Genomic DNA, 26,028 nt, shown 5'->3' on the forward strand with positions numbered 1-26,028 from the left:
AAATTCACCTTCAACAAACAAAAGAGATCATGATGTCTCTTCTAAACTGAGAAGACACAAATATAATGCATTTGTATTATACATTCATGTCTTGATGAACCCTCCAATGTTGCATAAAAAAGGTTAGGTCACAAGTTGTACCTGTGCAAAAAGAACAGACGTGCACTGTACTCCCTCTACTTGCATTAGGTAGTCCCACCCCTATACTCCAACTAATTAATACACAAATGAAGGGCATATCACAATTATTGATCTACCTTTTTCTTCTTTAAATGTAAACAACCACTCGGCCAACATGTGTGTCTCTATTCAAAATCGCTTCATCATGGTCAGAAATACCTATTTAATATCATTAATCTTCTCATTCTCAAATTTGCGAGCATCAATAAAGCATTTTCATTCCCTGGGTCTTTAACTACAACGTAGTTCGACCCCATTATTCAGTAAAGTGCCATTTCCTTCTCTATAAACACTCAAAAACACAGAGAAAATTCATTGGAACTCTAATTCTGTAATTTGACAAAGTACTGCTTCTTCAGTTCAACCCCTAATACATGCAAAAATCTGTAAAAGGGTTGTTGAAATAATCTCAATTGGAATGAGGCTCAGTGAAACTCTCAACAGTTGGAGAGGTTCTGAACAAATGGTGGTGAAATTATCCCTCTTAAATTATGGTTTGAGGTAGCAACTGTGGATTATGGAACAAATTGCAAAGCTTTTTAATTATAGCAAAAGTAACTGCTTTATATGCCTTGCTTTGTTTCATATATTAGGTCTTCATAGGGAAGTTTACCTATAACAGAATGAGTGAAAAAAGAAACAAAAGAAGTATAATAACACTACTTTTAATTATGTTGATTTACTAGCGTTAATATTTCCTTAAATAACAGCAATACCATGTTGCTGTGTCACACTCCGCAATCAGAGGATTAAATAAAAGCCTAATTACGAAGTACAGTGTTTGTAACCATGTTTGCCTGACAAATTGATTTCACATATTGACCATTCAGGATTTTGAAAGCTAGGAACTTAAAGAGCATTCTTCACCCTCAGGAGCACTAAAACCAGACCACAGAGGCAGGGGCAAAGAGAAAAAGATGAAGGGGTACACAATAAGTAAGAAAGAGATCAGAGAGAGAAAGAAAGAGAAAGTGAGAAAGAGAGAAAGAAAGAAGCGAGAGATACCAGGAAGGCATAGGCATAAGCTTTACCAAGCACAAACACTGCAAATAAGTTATTAAAACGTGATTCATATTTGCAGTATTCGATTTTCCTAAAAATTATTTTGTGTGGTTCCATCGTCCGAATTACTAAGCCCAGTGGTGGGCAGTGTTAACCTGGACATATGTACTACCACAGTGATATTATCGTTTTAGAGCAGAGTTCTCAACCACTTTTCCGTTTTGGACAATTTCCGAGCAATATAATAATGGGGACAATTAACTTAGCAAATGATGTTGTCAAGAAGAGTGAATGACCATTCACACTGTAGTCTCCTATCAAGTAAACAAAGAAGCGTATACGTCATAACCTGTGAAGAAATGTATTCATTAGATAATAGTGGGAGAAGATTTGATGATCCATGAATTGGGCTACATTTTTAGAACAATTTTAACAAATGGCTTTAATTTAAATGCCATCTTGAAGTGAGTGTTTTAGGGACTGTGTGAATACTTGACAGCTGTACAGAACACAAGAGGATAGACAGTTTTATTTTGTGCTTCCCTTTCAGTATGACCCCTCACAACTTTAATTTGTCTTCTGGTTCCCAGCACAAAATGCCCCACCATGGCAGTCTATTGCCACCAATACTAAAATGAAATCAACATTATGTTTCCTTTGGGTTCAAAATAGTTGATATTCATTTCTCAAGGACTAAGCATGAGACAGGCACATCTAACATATTGTAACATCAAGCTTATGAAGTTTTCACTGAGAGCAATAAATAATATAGAAAAACAAAGCCCAATCACTGTCGATTTGAAATGAAGATTGGATTTCATCAGATTTGCTAATATAATTGCAGTATCTCTTGCTTTTTGTGGGATATGTTCTGATTAATATGCTAATCCTGTAATTTGGTCCAGAATGACATGCAGTTTTAAAACTACAACTTAAAACAGAATAGACGCTCTGAATTTAGGAAAATGCCTATTTTTGCATGATAACCCCCGTTTTCTGTTTGGACTGATGCTGCTTGTTTTTGGACTTTATGATTGAGACTCTGCGAGCCAGGCCCCAGTGCAAGTGCTCTGACCCATGAAACATGTTGAAATTGGCTAACTTCTAATTGGCATATTTAACTCAGTTATACGTTCCTCGTATATGGTAAAAAGTGTACCCACGGCATGTAATTTAAAAGTCACTAGTGGACTGTCGCCCATTAAAGTGACAGTGCAAACATGACGGCAGGCTTACCACTGTAGCTTGTCTGTTTAGTTTTAAAACTTCAAATTTGGCTTGTCAAATGTACCCCTCTTAACAGCATACACCCTCCTTTTAAATGTTTAAAAGTCACTTTTAAGTAGGTCTTACTGTCCTTATGCAAGGTGCATATTAATTTAAAAGTTACAGATGTAAAAGTGTAAACATATCCTTACAGTGAAAAGATTCCAAAAGCTATTTTTGCTGAAGAATGGTTAGCTGTTAAATAGAAAAATACTGTGGTATATAATTAAAAAATAATAATGTTATCTCCACCTTGCAAATAACTACAAAATTAACTCTTGTACTTTTAAAAATATGTTTACAAGCCCAATTCACCGGTAAAGTCTAATTTGTAATACCTATTTTGGAAAAGGTACTTTTAGAAGGTTACTTGTTTGTTGCTTAAACCTCTAGTAGCCCATTTGAACGATTCTCCAACTGTTACCTAGGACCTGAATAGTCATCTTGATGAAGTGTGACTTGCTCCCAGATAACAGACAAAGGCCTTGAGTGTGGGGTGGTGGTATGTTCTTCTGGCAGGATGACTATCTAGGCTGTTCCCAGTAACTTAATTAATTTAATTAATTTTCAGAGATGCCTACTCTGTCACAGGCAAATATTAGCTGACACCCGGGCAGGGCCATCTTTTGTCCAACTAGTCAGACAGCTTTAAATCCAAAAGGAGAGGAGAACTAGAACTAGTTCATAGTGGACACAAGGAAGGGGTTGCTCGTTTCCCTGGCCACCCTTCTGGGATGGGCACACAGGAGCTTTGCTGACTGTAAGAAAGGTTCCACCATCATGGTTTTAGGTATGGCAGGGCACTGTGGGATTGTTTGCAGTAGGACACAGAGGAACTGCTACAGAAGTGGGTATGGTTACTCTAGGGAGCATTTTCCCTATTGGTTAGGCAGGCGCCAGGAATCAACCACACCTACAGGTTAGTGCTATGCATAAATGTGGAACCCCTGGGCACTCTCTTCAGAACACTGCCGGACTTGTGGAAGACAGAAGGACTGCACCTGTTGGTGTATACCTGTGAGGAGACCTGAAAGGCTTGACCTGCTCTTACTTATACCCAGGACAACAAATTGGATTTCAATGGTCAGTTGGCTGACCTCCTGTTAAGCTATAGGGAAACAGCAAGCTAGTAGAATCCCTTTCCTTGAAGAGGTTAGCTGACCAGATTTAACTTGACGTGCCCTGGACCATGCTGGTGACTGGTGAGTGTTAACCCCAAAGTGCTGTCCCTGAGGTCCTGGAACCCATGGCTGTGTCAAAGTATACCCCTCCTAATATCCTGGAAAACCTGGGACTTAGAAACTGTTTAGCTCCAAAGACCACCTGAGGACCAGGAGAACCTGCCTAATCAATCTGGCGAAGATGTGTTGCCTGCTGGGGAGAAGATTCAGTTTGTTCCTACTGAGAACTTTTGCACAGCACAAACCTGTTTCAGCAGAATGTTGCAGAAAAGGTATCCTACCTAGAGCTTGGTTCCTTGCCCCACTAGAGGAACCCAAGCTCCATAAAATATAGAACCCTTCACCAGGCAAAGGTGCTAATAGTACCCATCCTGTGAGGGGAGTACATTTTAAGTTTATCCTGCTCTGAGCTTTCCTTCCGAAGTGCAGTGGCTTTAATGGGACATCATAAGGGGGCTATTCAGTCTTGTGGAACCCATCTTGGTTAGAGCCTGCTGCCTTACTCCTCTGCTGATTTTTTGACTTACATTTTAGAGACTAAGTCAGAAGGGAAAACTTCTGACCAGGACAAATCTAGTTTCTGTGTCTAAGCAAGCTCCATCACAGTTGGCCAAAAATTGTGCCTATGTCCAAAGCAAGCGCCACCAGATAACTGCATTCTGTGCTTAACACATTTTGCAGCTATGTTTTAGATTACAATTTTAAATTCATGTCTCCGGTTCCCCTTATTATATTTTTGTTATTTTGGTGTCATTGTTTTCATTAAATTATGCTCCATTTATATAAATTGGGTTGCAATTTTTATTGTGTTGTGCTTTTGACTTATTTATTTTATTATTTTTTATTTTTTTGTATTCCTCATATACCAATAGTGGGTATTCTAGATAGGGAATCTCCTCCTCTTCTTTAGACTCAACATCACAATGTTCCAACGTTAAGAATTTGGTCCCAAATGAGAGAGGAGAAGGAAACCCCTCTAGGCTTAGCTGTTTGCTTTATCCACTCCAAACCTTTTTAAACTGGGAAGCCATTGGTTAGGTTGGAGACCAAGCGCCAACAGTACCCAGGTGAAATCATTGGAATACTCTCATCTGTTCCGCCAAGCCACGAGGGCCACCAAGATCTTATCTTGGCTAGAGTTATCACATGCTATATCGGACTCACTAATGTATATGATATATTTCAGGCAGTCGGAAAAAATAGGAGCATTCTCTGATTTCCAGGCCTTACATATTTCCCGTCTAGCTAAAATCATTACGTAAAAAATGAACTTGGTCCTCATATCATTAAGATGAGACTCTACGTCCAGACCGCAAACAATCATCCTCGGTGTAATCACTAGATGTATACCTAAAACTTCTCCTATGAATTCTACAATTTTTGACCAAAAGGGTATCAATCTTGGGCACTCTACAAACATGTGCAAATCATCGGCTGCGGGAATCTTGCAGCGTGGACAGCAATATTCAAGACTCATGATCTTTACCAATTTCTTTGGAGATATATACGCTCTATACAGAGTGAACAAATGGTTCCGTTTTAGGGGAGCCGACTTCACTACTGCATTTAGCATATTAAAGGAATCTCCCCATAGAGCTGATAGGTTATCACATTGCAGACCTTCAGCTCCTCCCCACAGCTTATTGAGTTCTAGTTCTGTAACTTCATCTTTCTCATTTAAGGCCTCATACCAGAAGGAGACTTCTTTTTTTCCAGCCCTCCTTTCTCTTTAACAAATCAAACGTATTGTTAACTGTTAAGTACCAAGATATGGTAGTCCACCAGCCAGATAGCTGGTAATATTTGAACCTGGTGAGCGTTCCATCTGTCAGCCTGAAAAGGGAATTCCACCCCAATAGCTGTGAGTTATCGAGTAAGTCCTGCCACTGCATGATACCAGCGGCTTGAGGGGAAGCGATAATTGGTCCTTGAGGCATTCTGGTGTCCCCGATGAATCCCATATAGGGGTCTGAGGTGTGTAATATGGGATTCCTAACTTTTTTCTTACGAATACCCAATTTCTTAGACCGCACCTAACACCTTTAATCTAACCTTCTTGTAAAATCTAGGGTCCCCGAATTTAAACAGGAAGAATTCATGTCCTTGGGAAATACCATGTAATAATGCCTGAAATAGATGGCCTAACAAGACGTATCAGCTTTATCAGCCATTTGTCCGAAGTTTTTAAAATGAAATGAATGGCAATAGTGAAGTATGTCTGGCATAGCAAGTCCACCTGTTTTCAATTTTCTCCTCAGTTTTCTCAAGGAGATTCTGGGCGAATTTGAATTCCAGATGAAAGATCCAATTTTCCCCTGTAATCTGGCTATTATCTTTTGGACTGAATGTCAGGGGTATTGAATTAAACAAGAAAGTGACCTTGATCCTCATGCTTTTGACTTATTAACTGAGTTTGATACGTCTATAGTTTTACACATTTCTTTAAATTAAGTCTGTCTGCTCAGTGCCATAGCTACCCCAGTATGAACTCAGGTTTAAATTACTGACACCTTTACTGAACATAACAATAAAAGTGAAATTAATAACTATGCTGGACTATCGTTGACACAACAAATTATTCACATTCCCATACTGAACACAAGCAAATATAGGGTAATAGTCCTCAAATTAGAGACCTCAACCCCATTAAGCCTTCTGTTTTGAGAGTAGAGGTAAGGTGATGCTTTACAGGTTGGGCGAGGATGGTAAACCACTAGCCTGACCATCAAGAGCTTTACATCTCCCCTGCCTCCACCCAGTTGCCCTGGACTGGTTTCAAAGGGGTTGTATAATTTTGAGCTAGGTTGACGGGACTTGCAGGTGATAAAAAGCAGTCTACCTTCTCTACCACCTCAATTTTCTACCCTGTTCATCCAATCCTCTAGACCCAGAAGTCAGGGAACATCTGACATTTTATGGAACAAAGGAAGCTAAATCTTTATTTCCTGACAGGAGAGCTAACCCTACCTACAGCCAGCCAATGGGCACATTTGAACATGCACCACATCTGCCTCAAGGAAGGGCATCTGAAAGTCAGAGACACACGGTTGGGAGGCTTATTGGCAACATGGGCTAGATATTCCACCTTCATAGTTTTATGTATTGTACAAACACATATGATTTATACCGAAATTGTGATTCAGTTAATTGTCTTACCTCTATGCTAAATTCCTAATTAATATCACTTCACAAAGCGTTTCCCCTGGAGTAGTTCTATGAAAATGAGTACAATGAGAGCCAATCAAATACCTAAATAATCTTGGCTCTATAGGGAAACACAAATGCTATCATGGTTGAAATTGCTATTTTCTTAATCTCTAGAGATTAATACATTTTATAACTCCAATATAGTTTGGGGTTGAAAGACAGGAAGTGAGGCAGGGTATTATCCAAATGACTCCATTCCAGGTATAGTTAGCATTTCAGTGTTCAACAAGAGGCTAAGGATCACAAAGCTTTTTATTATTTGTTGAATTCCTGTAACTGCTTGAGCATCAGGTGTCCCTTACATTGTAGGGTCCTGATGAGACCACTTATCTTATAGTGGGTCGAAACGCCATTGACAGTACCAAACAAACTCTGTCACCTAACCATTTGAATGACGGAAGCGTTGGTTTGAGATCCATGTGTATGGTGTTCTAATTGCATTTATATAGTGCTAGCTACCCCTAAAGAGGTGTCAAAGCACTTTTTCAGCAAGTAGCACGCTACTCTGGAACCCATAAAGGATTAGTGGTGAATTAGTACAGTGAAACATGAAAGTAATTTGAGTGGTGGATATGTTAGGCAGTTATTGAATAGAGAAGGATAGTGGAGGGAGTCATTTCCCTTAACTTTGGAAACTCATTTTTTCTTGTTTTGTTCCTTCCGGTATGCCTAGTCTTTTGTATTAGACTTTTTCTTTGTTTTAGTGTTCCATCTCACATAGGACACTTTGTATGTTATACATGTTTGACAATATATACTAACTATTAATATGAGAATATCTTGGTTTGACATTATCTATATATTTAAAAATATTATTTTTATTTCATTTTGCACATGAACAAATGCTTACAGTAGTAAAACCATAACTTTAGTCGCATATAACAGCCATCGCCTGGCAACATCCCGTTTCACCACTGCCAAGCCTAGGAAGGCAAAGAGTAATTGCGTTGTAGGCACATCTGCCTCACTCGGAATCCCTAGGAGCACAAAACTGGGGTCGAGTGGCAAAACCACCTCTAGTATCTTCTCTAATGTTCCAAGTATGGCCGTCCAATAAGCTTGGATCGTGGGGCATAACCATATCGTATGATAAAAATTGCCTGCAGTATCTTTACAAGAAAGAGAGTCTGGTGTCTCCGCCCTGCCCACTTTGTGTAACGTCTCCCTATCATGATACACTCTATGCAGAATCTTGTACTGCACAAATCGTTGTCTTGCTTTAATGGCTATCTCTCTGGGGTGCATTAGTGCTGCCTCCCAGTCTATGTCCTCCAAGGGCCCTAGGTCTGTCTCCCATCTCTTCCTAAGCCTGTGTAAATTGTTTAGTTTATTAATGTTTATGGTTTTGTACGTGAGGGAGACTGCCTTCTCTATTACCTCTTCTTGTAGTAGCCTCACCTCAAATGGAGCATATTCGGGTATGTCTGTGCATGGGATGTCCTGTGTTTGCCACGCATGGCGCAGCTGTGCATAGTTAAGGAAATGGGATCTGTGTAGTCCATTTTCCTGACTAATCTTATACCATGTTTTAATTGTCCCTTTTTCTAGGATGTCTCCTATTACGGAGATGCCCAGGAGGTCCCATGCCTCAAATCCCTTTCATTTGTGAAATTCTCTGAGCCTTACATCCTCCCAGAGCGGCGTGACCTGTGTGACCTGGTTTGCCCATCCAATGTCTTTTGTGGCTCTTTATCATGCCTCCATGGTGACCTTTGTCGCCGGTAGTGATTGAGAGGTGCCCTTCCTGACATAAACGTAGTGTAGGTGTGTGTGTGGTGGCATTTGTTCTCTCTTCAGTCGATATGTGGGGTGATCTTGTGTCTTGTGTGTCCACTCGTTAGTGGGGATAAGGTGGACAGCCCAATAGTGTGCCTCTATGTCTGGCAATGCGATTCTACCATTATATGGATTTCGCTGTAGCATCTTCAGCGCTATTCTGGGATGTCCTCATTGTCATATAAGGGATCTAATGTCTCTCTCCAACCCAGTGAGGGCTAATCGTGGTAGGGGGTGATACGTGTTATGAAGTGTGTAGAGCAGTTGTGGCAGGGTAATCATTTTAAAAATAGCTGCTCTTCCGAGCAGAGATAAGGGGAGCTCTCTCCATCTCTCACATCTTGTTTGAAGTTTGCAGGACCTTTCCCAGGTTATGGTGTCGACATCTCTCTTTGTATGGGGTAATGAAAATTCCCAGGTACTGAAAGCCTTCCTGTGCCACCCTCAGATTGCCCGGCAATGACAGGATTTCCAGATTTGTGCCTGGACTACAGATCATGGACTTGTTCCAGTTTATCTTATAGCCGGCATGTCACCCATATTCCTCTATAATGTCAAACATGACTGGAAGAGTGACATCAGGATAAATGATATATAGGACGACATTGTCTGCATAAAGGGAGATCTTTTCTGTCTCATCAAAATAAGGTTATAACTTGAAAACAGACATTTTCCTGGTGTTGTCAGATATTAAGGCCAGTGACTCAAGAGTGAGTGCAAAAAGGAGCGGTGATAGGGGCCATCCTTGTCTCGTTCTCCATCCAATGGGGAAGGGTGGCAACGTCCTCCTATTTACTCGTACTGTGGTGGTCAGCCTATTGTAGAGTAATGCTATCCAGCTATGGAACTTGGGACCTGTTCCAAACTTGGCCAGTGTGCATTCCAAAACGGCCAGTGTACCGGGTCAAATGCTTTTTCTGTGTTCAACAACAGGAATATGTGTGGTGTATCTTGGCCGTCCGCTTCCATTACCTAGTTGTGAGCACTGCAGAGGTTTAGTCTCATAGTGCGCTGGGGTATGAACCCCGATTGGTCATCATGGAGGAGAGATGAAATTTATTTGAGGAGATGGGTAGCTAGGATTGTGGCTAGTATTTTCACTTCCGTATTTAACAGGGAGATGGGACGATACGAGTCACATCTGTTGCGCGGTTTGCTCCCCTTGTGTATTACAACAATCGTTGCTGACCTGAGGTCTGGAGGTAAGCTGCCCTCTTTGTGTGCGTCTTTAAACAATCACAGTAGGTGGGGCCTCAGAAGATTTATGCAGCACTTATATAGCCCTGCTGGTAGACCATTTCCCTGTCTCAGATTCGCCACTACTTCTTGTATTTCGTTAAGGATTATTTCAGTTTCTAGGTCTTTGCACCTAGTGTCGGGGTCTGGTAGTTCTCAATTTCCATGGGTGTACTAAGGGGACGGGCCTTATAAAAGCCTCGATAATAGCCAGCGAATGCCCTGACCATCTGGGTATCAATTGGTTTGACAATATTGTTTGCATGGAATCTCAGTGTATACCATTCTTTAACTACACTCTACGACAATTTGGTTTGTGCAATTGTGCTCTCAAGTGTACAGAAACAATTTGTTGGAAATGGGATCCCTGGCTGGCCAGGGCTTTCGCCAAAGTCAGTCAGAGACCACCACTCCCAAGTCAGGGCAAGGGAGTTACACGCCAAGATAACCCCTGCTCACCCTCTAGGTAACGTGGCGCGAGCAGCAAGGCTAAACTTGGAGGCGATGTAAGTAAAGTATTTGCGCACGCACCCCAGCAACAACACCCAAAGGCCCACCACAAAGGAAACTCCACACAAGGTTATATAAAAATAGCCTTTGTATTACACCAAAACACATTAGATAAAACACACACTTTACAATGTGCCAGAGGCACGGGCAGAATTTACAAGGGATATGTACAAGACAGGGCCACCTGGACCACTGTCAGGAATCAGAAGTAACACTTTCAGAAATAGCACTTGGAATGTAAAACATAGAACGTAAAATCACTTTTAGCACACAACCAGTAATCACTGGTAACAGGACCTCACTAGCACCACCTGTACTAGGGAGAAAACAACCACCTAAGTATTACAATACCTGTAGGGGTGTAAGCACATAACACATGATGCAATGCATAACATTCATTCAGAGGTGTAAGGGAGGAAAACACATGATGCATCCACAATACATTCAGAGGTGTAAAAACAATAATAATTGCGCCAATCTCACAAGTCACCACCTGTGACTGTCCATGTGTCCCAATGTCAGGGCCTAAACGTGGCAGCTGCCCACGAAGTGCTGGGCAGCTGGAGATGAGGATGGGGCCAACGTGGGAGCCTCTCTAGGCTCTGCCCAACTGACTGTCTCCTGAGCCTCTCTGGGCTCGTGAAACAAATGGCCCCTGAGCCTCTCAGGGCTCGTGAAATAATTGCCCCCTTTGCCCTCTTAGGGCCTTAAACCACAACTGGCTGCCAAGAGCCTCACAGGCTCTCAATAATCACAGGCGCGTCGTTGGAGTCCCCCTCCTGGGGACTCGGGAATCACTTGAGGCCCCACGGGCCTCTCAGCACAAGTGACTCGCTTCTGGAGGGGAGGGGCGGGCACTCACCGGTCTCTGGTGCTGCAGCTCTTCTCGAGGGCTCCCGCTCCTCGGCTTCCTCAGGACGGGCGGGGCTCTCCTCCTCACACGGGAGCCTCGCTCCCTGCAGCACTTCTCCCCGGGGCTCTCCCTTCACATGGGAGCCCCGGCAGGCAGCAGCTTCCGCCTGCCTCTCTGTCCTGCCCCCGGCCTGCCTGACTTCCGGGTCGCGGCTGTGGGGGCGGGACTTCCGGTCGGCCGCGTCCGGATTGGCCGGCCGGCAGGAGCACTTCCGGGTCGTCGCGGGCAGCGCGGCGGCCCGTATCCGGCACTTCTAGGCGGGGGATGAGTTTACCGAGGAGTGGGCTCCCTCGAGGTAAACTCAAAATACAGCGGCAAGGTCCCTGGCAGGGTGGGCACCTGCCAGGGGGCAAATTAACCAAAAATAAGCGAGGTGGCACTCGCTAGGCAGGCAAAGCGCACCTCAGCGCTTAACAGGCAATTTACAGCACTCCCTGCGCTAGGCGGACAATCACAGCGCTCCAAGCGCTATAATCAAAAACAAAGCGCTTCCAAGCGCTAGAGGGCATAAAACGCGCTCCTAGCGCTACAAACAGGATAAAGCGCTCCCAGGTGCCCTCAGCAAGCAGGGCAGAGTTCCAGCAAGTCCTTGGGCAGGCAGGGGGGCAAGGCTGGGCCCAGAGCCAGCTCACTGGGTCTCCAGGCAGGGAGACACCCCAAGTGGCGGTCCTCTGGCCCAGCAGCAGCAACAGCCCCCTCAGGATCCTGGAAGAGAACAACATTCATGGGGACACAGCCCCATTTTTATACACCATATTCCTTTGTCTGAAGGTGCAGGGTGGGGGCGGAACCAGTCGCAGCTGGTTCTTGAGTACTCTGTTTACCTCAACCACCCTCTCTATTCACTGGCAGGGCTTGGGTTGTTAGACACACCACAGGGGGGCGGAGCCAGCATTGTGTGGGGGAAAACCCAGCCCATCCAGGACACAGGTACACTCCTCCCACACATCACTCATGCTAATCTCCCACTCACCACCGGGCAGACCCATCCAGACTTCCTGGAGCCTGGCATGCCAGCCAGCTCCAGCCACTCACACGCCAGCACCCTCACAGCACACGTACAGCCATGTCTAGAAATGGCGCTTCCCTACTAGACACATACAAGCCGCACATACCGTTGCGCAGCATTCATTCCCACGAGTTCACACATACCAAACTCAAGCCTGTACACCCCACGCATCAGGAACTACCAGGGACACATACATTCCCCATGCATTCCTATGGGCGGGCAGGCCTAGCTCAGCACATGCACTCAAAGTGCGCACGCACTTTCCACTGGGACACAGTGAAAGTGCGCAGAATCCAAAAATCACCATCACCAGGTCACCATTTAAAGGCAAAAAGTCTAGGGGTGAACCTGCCCTAAGGGCCAAAGTCCAACACAACCCCCTTCCAGCCAAAACGCAGGGTAGAACAATCACCACCGTGATGGACTTCCCTGCTTGGGGTGATAGAACACGGACGCGGGCCCACAACTGCAGGGACACCCTCCTGTTCTACGCCACGGTGAACCCATGGGATTCCTTCTCAACACACTGTCTGGACCAACTGGGCTACCCCACTGGTACTCCCAAGCTGTCCGCGGCCAGAACCAGGCCCTGGGCCACCCAGGTGCCACTGGTCCATGCCTATTCGCAGAGCGGGGGGTAGTAACCCCTGGCCCATAGGAGCCATTCTCCACTCTTCCTGTCTGCAAGACAGGACTAGATTGCCACTGGTTCTCCAGCCTAGGGCCTACAACCTCAGGCGGACCAGGAGTCTCGGGGAAGGCTCTCCTCCCCCAACCTCTTCTCCTAGGGTTCCTCCTCCTCCGGCGAGGGGTACACCTAAAACGCCATTCCAACCCAGGGCTTATCCACTCAGGTTGCACCGGGGTCAGAGGTGGGCTCTCCCACCCTCTGCACCCCCTTCCAGAGGTCTGCCCTCTCCCACCTAGAGAAGTTCCTCTGGAAGAAGAACAGGTCAGGACACTGGTTACAGTCGTCCTACCCTTCAGGTCAGGCTGACCCTGAACCTGGCCTCCCAACCTCCGGTCTAAAACCTTTGGTGGAACAATTGCCTGGCACTCCAGGACTTCTGGGGACTCACACACACTCCCCCTGAGGCTAACAAATGAGACATCTGTTGTGTTCTCCCGCCCTCTGTCCATCTGACAGTGCGTGACGATCCCCCAGACCAGAAGTGGCACCACCCGGGTCCCCCCAAGAAGATCTAGCCCAACTGGCTAGTCCCTGATCCACTGGTGCATCCACTGGGGAACTCATCCCCCAATCACTCCTCACGCTGGACTCCTGTACCCTCCCTACCGGAGCGGTACTGCCAGCCTCTAGAACCATAGGAGCTCTGGTTACAGACGCTCCAGGTCCTCTACTCACTGGGAGATCCTCCTCAAATGGACTAACAGGACAGCCTAGGTCCCCAACCTGGTGTTCCCTCAAGAAACCATCCAAGTCCTGAGGCAGGGCTTCGGGTGTCTGGGGAACCTCGGTCTCCCCCTCAATCCTGCTCCACTGAGCCAGGCAGTAAGCCCCTACACCCTCCTCGCTATCCTGGGACCTAGCTGGGCTACACTGAGCCTCTTCCACCACGCTGGGCTGGAAGATCCCTGACCCACTACTTTCGGAGTCACTCACCAATGACTCTAGAGAACCTCTAGCACTTTCCCAGCGCTCTGCTTCCTCAGCAAGCGTGTCTGGATCAGTCAACCCATAGTCCAACAGGTGTTGTCATAATTCTGGATAAACAACACTGAGCAACTGCTCTTTGGCAATCACATCAAACAAGATGTCCCAATCACATTTTGTGGGACCCCGTAACCAATCACACTGTGCTACACAACAGTCATCCTGAAAATCTTCCCAAGACTGGTGAGGTGGTTTCCTAAGGTTCCGGAACTTCAACCTACACTCCTCTTCTCGGGAAACAGGTACCATACTCTGGGAACTGGGAGTGGGACTGTCTACACTAACATTTAAATAGCAGCCACCACTGGATTCAACCCTCCCTGGGGAATCCAGAAAACCATAACTGCACTCAGGGGATAACCTATCCTCTAGGGTTACCTTCTCCCTGAACAAGGCCCTTCCAGCCTCTAGCTTGGCGTGCTCCAACCTGAGCTGTTCCATCGCTAGCTGATGCTCCCGCTCTTCCCTCCTATCTAACCACTCCTCTGGGGACAGGACAAGGGATGGGGCACTGGTACTGACACTGGGCTCAGCAAGGGACTCCCTACCTATGGGGTCCTCACTCTCTGCTGATATCCATCCACTGTCATCATCATACAACTCACATTCTTCAGGGCTCTCCACAGACTCACCACCCTCATGGCGTGCGGCCCGGGCCCTATCTCTCTCACTGCGCTCAAGATCCCACTGACCCTTTTGCCATAGGATCAGGCTGCTCCTAAGTTCTGACTGAGTATCTGACTCATCCACCCCTATGTCTCTCTCTCTTCACAGAATCTGACCAACTCCAACATACTGTATCTAAACAGATCACAAAAATCAAAAGTAGGCTCCATTTTGGCGGACGTTCTCAAGAAGAGTTTGACACAGGGAAACTGGGGGTCTGAGCTAACACAGGAGTACACAATTCACAAAGGTATTCAGCAAGCTCTCTACCCCAGAGAACTCACACTCACTTGCCTAGTGCCACACACCATTCATCCACACACAACCCCCCCCTCGGACTGGTAAGGCAGTTTCTACCACCCCTGATTTCTCAACCTGACCACAAGTGACACAGGTACCGACTCTGGGCGCAGGGTGGGGGACAAATGCACTGGACACAATTACACAATGGATACCTTCAGGAGAAGAAAATATGAAACTTCCAAAAAAAAACAATCCCCTAAAATGTGGTCATCTAAAATGCAGAGTTTTGAAGTGTGGCCAGTTTGCCACTGTGGTACAACGCAAACACAAATCCTTATCCTCACCGCTTGCCGCCAATGTTGGAAATGGGATCCCTGGCTGGCCAGGGCTTTCGCCAAAGTCAGTCAGAGACCACCACTCCCAAGTCAGGGCAAGGGAGTTACACGCCAAGATAACCCCTGCTCACCCTCTAGGTAACGTGGCGCGAGCAGCAAGGCTAAACTTGGAGGCGATGTAAGTAAAGTATTTGCGCACGCACCCCAGCAACAACACCCAAAGGCCCACCACAAAGGAAACTCCACACAAGGTTATATAAAAATAGCCTTTGTATTACACCAAAACACATTAGATAAAACACACACTTTACAATGTGCCAGAGGCACGGGCAGAATTTACAAGGGATATGTACAAGACAGGGCCACCTGGACCACTGTCAGGAATCAGAAGTAACACTTTCAGAAATAGCACTTGGAATGTAAAACATAGAACGTAAAATCACTTTTAGCACACAACCAGTAATCACTGGTAACAGGACCTCACTAGCACCACCTGTACTAGGGAGAAAACAACCACCTAAGTATTACAATACCTGTAGGGGTGTAAGCACATAACACATGATGCAATGCATAACATTCATTCAGAGGTGTAAGGGAGGAAAACACATGATGCATCCACAATACATTCAGAGGTGTAAAAACAATAATAATTGCGCCAATCTCACAAGTCACCACCTGTGACTGTCCATGTGTCCCAATGTCAGGGCCTAAACGTGGCAGCTGCCCACGAAGTGCTGGGCAGCTGGAGATAAGGATGGGGCCAACGTGGGAGCCTCTCTAGGCTCTGCCCAACTGACTGTCTCCTGAGCCTCTCTGGGCTCGTGAAACAAATGGCCCCTGAGCCTCTCAGGGCTCGTGAAATAATTGCCCCCTTTGCCCTCTTAGGGCCTTAAACCACAACTGGCTGCCAAGAGCCTCGCAGGCTCTCAATAATCACAGGCGCGTCGTTGGAGTCCCCCTCCTGGGGACTCGGGAATCACTTGAGGCCCCACGGGCCTCTCAGCACAAGTGACTCGTTTCTGGAGGGGAGGGGCGGGCACTCACCGGTCTCTGGTGCTGCAGCTCTTCTCGAGGGCTCCCGCTCCTCGGCTTCCTCAGGACGGGCGGGGCTCTCCTCCTCACACGGGAGCTTCGCTCCCTGCAGCACTTCTCCCCGGGGCTCTCCCTTCACATGGGAGCCCCGGCAGGCAGCAGCTTCCGCCTGCCTCTCTGTCCTGCCCCCGGCCTGCCTGACTTCCGGGTCGCGGCTGTGGGGGCGGGACTTCCGGTCGGCCGCGTCCGGATTGGCCGGCCGGCAGGAGCACTTCCGGGTCGTCGCGGGCAGCGCGGCGGCCCGTATCCGGCACTTCTAGGCGGGGGATGAGTTTACCGAGGAGTGGGCTCCCTCGAGGTAAACTCAAAATACAGCGGCAAGGTCCCTGGCAGGGTGGGCACCTGCCAGGGGGCAAATTAACCAAAAATAAGCGAGGTGGCACTCGCTAGGCAGGCAAAGCGCTCCTCAGCGCTTAACAGGCAATTTACAGCACTCCCTGCGCTAGGCGGACAATCACAGCGCTCCAAGCGCTATAATCAAAAACAAAGCGCTTCCAAGCGCTAGAGGGCATAAAGCGCGCTCCTAGCGCTACAAACAGGATAAAGCGCTCCCAGGTGCCCTCAGCAAGCAGGGCAGAGTTCCAGCAAGTCCTTGGGCAGGCAGGGGGGCAAGGCTGGGCCCAGAGCCAGCTCACTGGGTCTCCAGGCAGGGAGACACCCCAAGTGGCGGTCCTCTGGCCCAGCAGCAGCAACAGCCCCCTCAGGATCCTGGAAGAGAACAACATTCATGGGGACACAGCCCCATTTTTATACACCATATTCCTTTGTCTGAAGGTGCAGGGTGGGGGCGGAACCAGTCGCAGCTGGTTCTTGAGTACTCTGTTTACCTCAACCACCCTCTCTATTCACTGGCAGGGCTTGGGTCGTTAGACACACCACGGGGGGCGGAGCCAGCATTGTGTGGGGAAAACCCAGCCCATCCAGGACACAGGTACACTCCTCCCACACATCACTCATGCTAATCTCCCACTCACCACCGGGCAGACCCATCCAGACTTCCTGGAGCCTGGCATGCCAGCCAGCTCCAGCCAATCACACGCCAGCACCCTCACAGCACACGTACAGCCATGTCTAGAAATGGCGCTTCCCTACTAGACACATACAAGCCGCACATACCGTTGCGCAGCATTCATTCCCACGAGTTCACACATACCAAACTCAAGCCTGTACACCCCACGCATCAGGAACTACCAGGGACACATACATTCCCCATGCATTCCTATGGGCGGGCAGGCCTAGCTCAGCACATGCACTCAAAGTGCGCACGCACTTTCCACTGGGACACAGTGAAAGTGCGCAGAATCCAAAAATCACCATCACCAGGTCACCATTTAAAGGCAAAAAGTCTAGGGGTGAACCTGCCCTAAGGGCCAAAGTCCAACACAATTCCAATGAAAACCGTTGTTATTGATAATACTATTTAAAGCCCTGGATCTTGTCGAGGGGGGTTGCCTTTTTGTTTTGATAGGTTACAAAGAACTGTAGCAAAGCATACATTAGATCAGAGGCTGGGACAAGAAAGGCTTAAATGCTGCGTAAAATTTGTTAAACCTGTCGATGTAACCAGAATATATACTAAACTTCACAGAACACTAAGGGCCTGACTGGCAATGAGAATCATAACTCAACATCTGTGTAAGAACTCCTGCACACTAGTGCAGATTTACCTTTGATACCTATTCACAACCATTTCCAGTAGTATGTCTTAAAACTGTACTTGTCCCAACTTTTAAAGATTGCTACTATGAATGTCTGGTTGACATCTTTAGAATGTCACTTAACAAGAAAGTTCAGCAGCAAGTTAGCTCACCATGTATGCTCCACTCTCCTTTCTGTCTTCCGTACAAGTGTGATACATAGCCTCTATTTTAACCTGGAGCCAGTTTCTGAAAGTTGCTGTGCCCTGTCACAATACTTGCACGTGTGTGTTTTCCTTTCACTTTGACTACAGAGGTTGGTAGCTGAACGGGTTCTTGGATACGCCTCACTAAACTACAAAACTGCTGAAAGAGCTTTCAGTCTGTGCAGTCCTTGACTGGCTGATTAATACGTTGCTGTACATGAGACACCAGTCTAGGTGGATACAAGAACTACAGGTACCTCCCTGCCCTGTAAGTCAGTCAGCTGGGTCTGTTTTTATTTCTAATTCAAAGCACATGTTAAAATCTTTTTTCCCTAAAGCTCTTTACTCAAGACTGGAGAACTTTGGGATATTGAAGACATTGAAATTTGGAGTTAGTTGCATTATATTGCTTTCGTTAGCTCATGCTATTTAGGTAAATGTGGGTAATATTCCAGAAATTACCTGTGCTAATTATGTCAGAACTTAAAAGAGCAATTTATTGAGAGTAAATATTTGCCTGGACCCCTTTCCGATCATTTCAGATTGGAGCTAGTAATGCAGTTAATGGCAACAGAGTGTCAGAGGATCGGGACAATTGACTGGGAACCTCTTGTTGAAGAAGATATTCAAGAAGAACTTAAAAGAACATGTGAGGAATGCTACGATTTCATGCCACAGCTACATTTGGCATGAATTAGTTTCAAGGCCATTGATAGGGGGCTACTAAGTAAAATCACCAAGAGGGTTAAGAAACAGTAGAAGAGGAATGGAGGAGACAGGAAGAAGGTATGGCCAGGACAGATGCCACACATCTTGATATTGGCCTTTTGGGAGGAGCTACTATGCCTCTTCATGACAGATTAGTGCAAATTATAATGCAAAAATAAGAGTCAAAACATCTAGGAAGAGGAAGGCTGTCACTTGGCACAATTTGAACAGAAAAAAACTAGGTAATTACATGTTACAAAACTTAAAAGTTGTTATAAAATAATTGTTATCAATCAGATAATTGATCCACTTACTTCAGAAAGATTAGTCTCTTGGACAGATTAATTACAACAAGCCTACAGAGAAGATATTAGTTCAGAAGATAATGAATTAGGATTGTGGCTATTTGGACTAGCACTTCCAAATTCAACACTAAGAAAATCAGGAAATTAAACCTTATAAACCTTCTCCAGAAGCAGTTATGTTTGGTATAGGTAGCAAGGAGGTGATACTTTCTGAATCTCAAGGGCGCTTTCTTGCCATTATGATGTTAGTTGCTTGTTCATTGATACTACAAAACTGGAGATCAATGACAATACCTTCATTTGGGAAATGGATGAATAAAATGCATCGTACAAAGTGTTTTGAAGAGGCTTATGCTAAGCGGGTGGGGTCAACAAAGAAATGCTCAAGTATCTAGGATAATTTTTACTGATTGATTAATTTTTGTTTACTTTATGTGTTTAATTAAGACGGGATGTGCTTCTAATGTAAAATATTTTGTTTCTCTTTGTTTTTCTTATACTGTGTTAATACTAGATGTTTCCTGATGGTACTGCTCAATAAAAAAAAGAAAAAGAAAGAAAATCAGGAAATTACAAACAATGGACAAGGTCAAAAATTGTATCAGCACAGCCAATAAAGGCAAACTAGATGATCCTGATGGCCATCCAGATTTACCACATTTTGGCACAAGACATCTGCTAATTTTGTGGGCAATGATTTAACAAGGGGAAGCTATAAAACAGAGCTGTGGGAAGCTAATATGTCAACAGTCCTAAAACCTGCAGGAGCCCATTTTGATGTAAAAATAAAGTATTGTTCAATCTCTATGCTTGATATGGATAGTAGAATATTTTCGAAAATTCTTATCATCAGATGGAAGTACTTCTGAGCTTAACCTGTAGTGATTAGAAAGGTTTCATAGAAAGGTAGACACCGGTTAGAATTGATGGTGATCTTAAAGGCCCAATAGGCACCAGTCATTTCCATCAATTAGGTATGGCTGTCATCGCAGTTGATACCTCCACAGCTTTTAGCTGGGTTGACTGGCAGTATCTTTGGCATATTTTAACTTGTTTGGGGATAGGTCATCATTTTATCCAGGTAATTAAACATCTATACTCTATTCTTCCTTCTAGTTAAAAGGCTGGGATATGGTTATTTTTGTAATAATGGTTAGGACAGAAAAAGTGTTCTTTATGCAGATGACATTTTAGTTTTAAATCTTTGTTCCCACTCCTTCACTTTATGTCCTTGAAAATTAATTATAAACTTTTATTGTTTGTTTGGTTAAAAAATGAATCTGTACAAGTCTGAGGTGTCCATTAGTCTATAGATTATCAATAGCTGTTGTGAAACTCAATGTTTATATATCTGGGCCTTTGCATAACATACATTTTGAGGAACTTTGTCAAAATTGAATGGTTAAAATTGTACATATTTGTGGACGGAATCCCTTTAAACTGTGAAAGAATAACATTGCAGAAACTTCAATAAATCCTATTCCTATATTGATTTATATATCTCTAAATACTCTGCAGAAAATATGTGCAATACATTTGATGTCAAATGGCAATTTTCTAGGAATTACACAGTGGATTTATCTTGTTAAAATGTAATTCTCAAAATCATATACCAAATTCTAGCAGGCATTTCCCATATGTAATATGAAAAAAAGGGGTGTAGCTTATCATAAGTCTGTCTTTTGAAGACAAAAATATGATTTTTAGCACATTTAGGTAATCTGGTGATATTGGTTATGGTTATTTTCGGTTCACATTCAGATACATTAGGCTGTATTATTAACACTGAACTATTTTTTCACATTTGATGTTTAAATGTTTCGAAAACATTTTCACTCTCCAATAGCTATGGGTCCAATTTTGAGTTGACAGGTTACTAGGTCACAAGCATCATGGATATCCTGCCCGCCATACTATTAGTGCCATTGGATATAGTGCACTTTTAATTTGGCGGATGGGATATCTGTCTCATTGGTGATGGAGTAACTTGTCTGCTGAAATCTAAATCAGCATTGGAACAGTGGTTCTGCCACCTGAAAAAACTTTAACTTTTATGTCCCCCTTTCCAGACAGGATTTACAACATATGTGTAAGCAGCCCACAACTGAAAAAGCAACAATTTTGAATCCACAAATCTTTTTTGTATTTGAAAAATTAGTAGGTTAGACAAAATAACCAAATGACAATATGCAACATACACAACAAAATGCACATACATATTTACAATAGTGACATGAATTGGTGACAGATTGTGACAATACACATCAAAATACTCCACAAATATTTAGAAAGAGACAAAACATCAACATGAAACATCTATGTCTTCATTATATTACTTGCAATCACAGAAAACCCTAGCAAGACTACTTCAATTATATAGATCTTGCCGGGCTGAAAAGATGCTAGTTCTTTAACGTTGACGTTTCGACTCCTACTGACTTGTGTTTCATAAAAATCACAATGGGGTCTTCTTCAGGACAATAACCTATTGTGTATGCCCTTGTAGACTGCTTTAATGGATTGCACTGTCCATTAGATAAAGAGTATTCAAATTGGTCCCAAAATTCACTGGTGTCTTGTTACTGATATATATTTTTGAGGTATCAAGGAATATACTTCAACAGTCCAAGGATAATTCAAGTAGTTGGAGGCTCGGGTGCTCATCCAAAATCTCCGGCTCACAGGCTCGGAGAATCAGCAATAAATCCTTAAAGCTTAAATCCAAAAGTGACTTTCGTTGATAGACCTGGTACAGCGTAGGTTCTAATGCAAAAACAACAATTGATGGACAGAATGCAGAACAATGTCACACCTTCACCCCAGTACAGAGATCTGGGCATAAATCCATTATTTGTTTTTGCTCACCATGCCATTCCAGTCTGAACCCAGCCATATGCAAATCAATCTTGACCCTGCGCCCAATGGGTCAACAGTCAAGCCCGAACTGCCAGGCCAGGTCCTCTCTGGACTGAAAACAAGCATCCTAGGACTGGTTTTGGGGTTTCACCCCTCATCAGCCAGGATAGCTTGATTCCAGTGGCATGGAGAGCACGGGACCCACATCTCGGTATACCCACCTCACTTGTGGTGACAAATGCAAAAACAACTGGGGGTGGGAGTCTGAAAAGTTTCAGCGCTCCGTCCATCATCTCCTTGTGTTTGCTTTGCTTGCCCTAAGTTGGCAGGGTATGCCCAGATGTGGGTCCCTTGCTCACTTTGCCACTGAATTCAAGCTAGCTTGGCTGATGAGGGCTGTAAGCCCGAAACCGGTCCGGGGATGCTTTTTTCCGATCCAGGGAAGACATGCCTTGGCAGTTTGGGCTGGACTGTTCCCATGAGGCACAGGGTCAAGAATGTTTTGCATATAGCAGAGTCTGAACTGGGGTGGCGAGGTGAGCTAAAGAACGATGATGGATTCAACCCAGATCTGTGACTGGGGGTGAGTGTCTGGAAAGTTTCAGCGCTCTGTCCATCATCTCCTTATGCCAGACTAGGTCCTATCAATTACCTAACTCATCAGGTTTAGACCTCCATATCTCCCGCAATGCTGCTCGGAGTGTGCAGAGGATAAGTATGCACAACAGTTTATTGTCCTGAAGAAGACCCCATTGTGATTTTTATGAAACACACTCGTTAGTAGGGGTCAAAACATCGACGTTCAAGAACTAACAAATTTTCAGCCCAGCAAGATCTATATAATTGAAGTTGTCTTGCTAGAGTTTTCTGTGATTGCTGGTAATATAATTAAGCAATAGATGTTTCATGTTGATGTGTTGTCTCTTTCTAAACATTTGTGGAGTATTTTGATGTGCATTGTCACAATCTGTCACCAATTCATGTCACTATTGTAAATATTTATGTCTATTTTGTTGTGTATGTTTCATATTGTCATTCAGTTATTTTGTCTAACCTATACATTTTTCAAATACAAAAAAGATTTGTAGAATAAAAATTGTTGCTTTTTCAGTTGTGTGCTGCTTACACATATGTTGTAAATCCCATCTGGAAAGGGGGCATAAAAGTTAAAGTTTTTTTCACGATGCAGAACCACTGATCCTATACTGCACCTATCCCCAGGTTCTGTACGATACTGGGTTACCCCAGTGAGATTACAATATCTAAATCAGGCCCAAAGGGCCCGATTCACAGAACTAACTTAAGACAAAATCCCGAACTTACTATCATTTTGGTATTCACAGAAGGCACTTACTCATTTTGGAATTCACAGAAGGCACTTACTCATTTCAGTATTCACAGAAGTTAGGAGTCCTAATTTTAGGACTCCTAAATGCCTTCTGTGAATATCAAAAGTCTTAAAGTTAGGATTTTTCTCAGTTTAGGAGTAGTAAAGTTAGGACTCCAAACTTTAGGACTCCTAAATGCCCTCTGTGAATATCGAAAGTCTTAAAGTTAGGATTTTTCTCAGTTTAGGAGTAGTAAAGTTAGGACTCCTAACTTTAGGACTCCTAAATGCCTTCTGTGAATACCGAAAGTCTTAAAGTTAGGATTTATCTCAGTTTAGGAGTCCTAAAGTTAGGAGTCCTAACTTTAATACTCCTAAACTGAGAAAAATCCTAACTTTAAGACTTTCGGTATTCACAGAAGGCATTTAGGAGTCCTAAAGTTAGGACTCCTAACTTCTGTGAATATCGAAATGAGTAAGTGCCTTCTGTGAATACCGAAATGAGTAAGTGCCTTCTGTGAATACCAAAATGGTAGTAAGTTTAGGATTTTGTCTTAAGTTAGTTCTGTGAATCGGGCCCTCAGTGTTTTCCAATATCTGGCAAAAAATCAAAATCATTACAATCGTGCAAACCCATATCTCCTTTGCAAAGTTTTAAAAATTAGATCTGTAAAAAAATACAGTGCACCACAATCAGTAGGCATTTTTAGCACTCTCATGCATATTCACTATCTTTCCACGATGTTGAAAGAAACAAAAATTAATCTTGCATACAGTGTTTTAGATAAAGGGATAAAATAGCAGAAGGTAATACATACAGTCAGTACGGAGGAAATCGTTCAGAAGTTGAAACAATGGAAAGCTGTCCCAAGAGTCCGGAGGTTGAACTTCTAAAGCAGCATCCATGTCCACTGCAAACAGCGAGAGGAAGGTCTCCGCGTGCTCTACCATTAAATCTGACCACCAAGCAAAAGCCTTTAGGTTTGGTGGAAACAAAATAAAAAAAGAAATGTATCAGCCATAAATGGCAAAATGAAGGCGAACCTAAAACCCTCTCTGTGGGAAAGCTGCATGTAAAATAAAAACCTATGCAAGCCTTTAAAACATGACAAAATGTAGCTCATACACAATATAAAGTGCCCTGTTAAGAGTTGAATGGAGCAATATCACTTGGGGAGTCTGTCCTGCACCATTACAAATGTATATGGTGAAACCAAATGTGTTTCCATGCACACTTCCCTCCTGCAGAAAGTAGAAGACAAATGTATATGGAAAACAATTCAGGAACCCCATGCATTGTTGAAATTGGTATATCGGGATTCCTTCTGCATGTTAGTTCCCATTCCGTGGCTGAAAGCTTGTGATGCCTGATAGCAGGGGGTTAGGGAGAGGGCAAACATTCCAGCTGTTATAGTTCACTCCGGCTGCTGCATAGAAGGTTTGGCACCTCCATTGTGCACATTTGTATCTTGCATCTTGTAGATTCCTCTGCTGTCCAGAATATTGAATTACAGACATGCTAAAGATAAAAATTCAATTACAATAACTGGCTGATTTAATTTAGGATCATGCTGTTTACTACTGTGATCAAGTAGTAGTCATTCTTAAAAAATAGAATGTTAGGAGATTGGAGTTTCTTCACTGAATTAATGAGCCTTCACCTAATTGTTTATTTACATGGGAGCAATTGCCAGATGTGACACAATATAAGGCTTCTGTGAAATCACAATCCAATTACAATGCACCACAATGGTATTTTATGATAACTCAACATAACAGCGAACAGACTTTAAAAACATTTGCTGATTGGGCTTAGAAAGTATTTTTGATTCATGACTAGACACGTTCAGGGAAAATCAAACAGTTTGGTAGGGAAAGGTTGAAGACTCAAAAACATCAGTGAAGTAACTCTTCGTCATGCTTACAGGTCCTTATAAAATCGGCTGGATAGGGTTTCTGGAGTGGCATTCACATCAAACATATCTCCGATGTGAATGTGCTTCAAACGCATGCATGCGTGTTTTAGGATCACCTCTGTCTGGGAACATGCAGAATGAGTAACAATGTCAACTGTGTATTTCAGTCTTTATCCAATAAGAAAATACCAAGGACTGCAGTTAAATGTGACTACCTAAAGACATTACTTAAAAGGCACATACACTACCAGCACCATAAGAACAGCATCACTCACTAGTCTTACAAGTGAATGCAGTGAGAGTGTCATTCATTGAGCAGGAAAACAAAAACATGGAGCAATTCCAGCTTGTCAAATATGCGTGTGTAAATGTGTGCGCATGTGTGCGTGTGGGTGTGTTTTTTTGTTTCCGTTTTTTGCTGTTTCAGGTCAGAATACACATATGAAGGGAAGAAAGCAAGTGCTGATGCCTAAGTCAGTGGGAAACTGTCCACTAAAGGCTCCCAAAAATTGGATGCTGCCCTCAGGAACAGAGGCAATTGTAAATGTGGAAGCCATAGGAAGATGTTATTTACCAAGTCATGGGATTCTTTATTCCTGACTTAAAACCGACACAATGAGGAGGAGTAAATCAATGCAAGACCTAAAGAAGGATCGGTGAAAGTAGACGCACAGGTCACTCTACTATATAACCTGTGTTACTCATAGTAATATCACAGTATAAAAAATATCAAGAGTTATGATGGTGGAGGCAGTGACTTACATTGTGGATGGTTTGAGGAA

At 44.0% G+C, this 26,028-nt stretch overlaps 1 protein-coding gene across 14 annotated transcripts in view; it reads right to left on the reverse strand.

Annotated features, from left to right (window-relative positions):
• The window catches only part of CADPS (calcium dependent secretion activator), a 1,592,252-nt gene that overhangs the window by 514,014 nt on the left and 1,052,210 nt on the right, over nt 1-26,028 (reverse strand). For all 14 annotated transcript variants that reach the window (XM_078661538.1, XM_078661533.1, XM_078661537.1 and 11 more), the window contains one exon: nt 24,149-24,305. In XM_078661538.1, the coding sequence (XP_078517664.1) occupies nt 24,149-24,305 (157 nt within the window). The remainder of the gene's footprint in view (nt 1-24,148; nt 24,306-26,028) is intronic.

The sequence above is a fragment of the Lissotriton helveticus genome, chromosome 9 (genome assembly GCF_964261635.1).
Source record: "Lissotriton helveticus chromosome 9, aLisHel1.1, whole genome shotgun sequence".
NCBI classification, from domain to species: domain Eukaryota; kingdom Metazoa; phylum Chordata; class Amphibia; order Caudata; family Salamandridae; genus Lissotriton; species Lissotriton helveticus.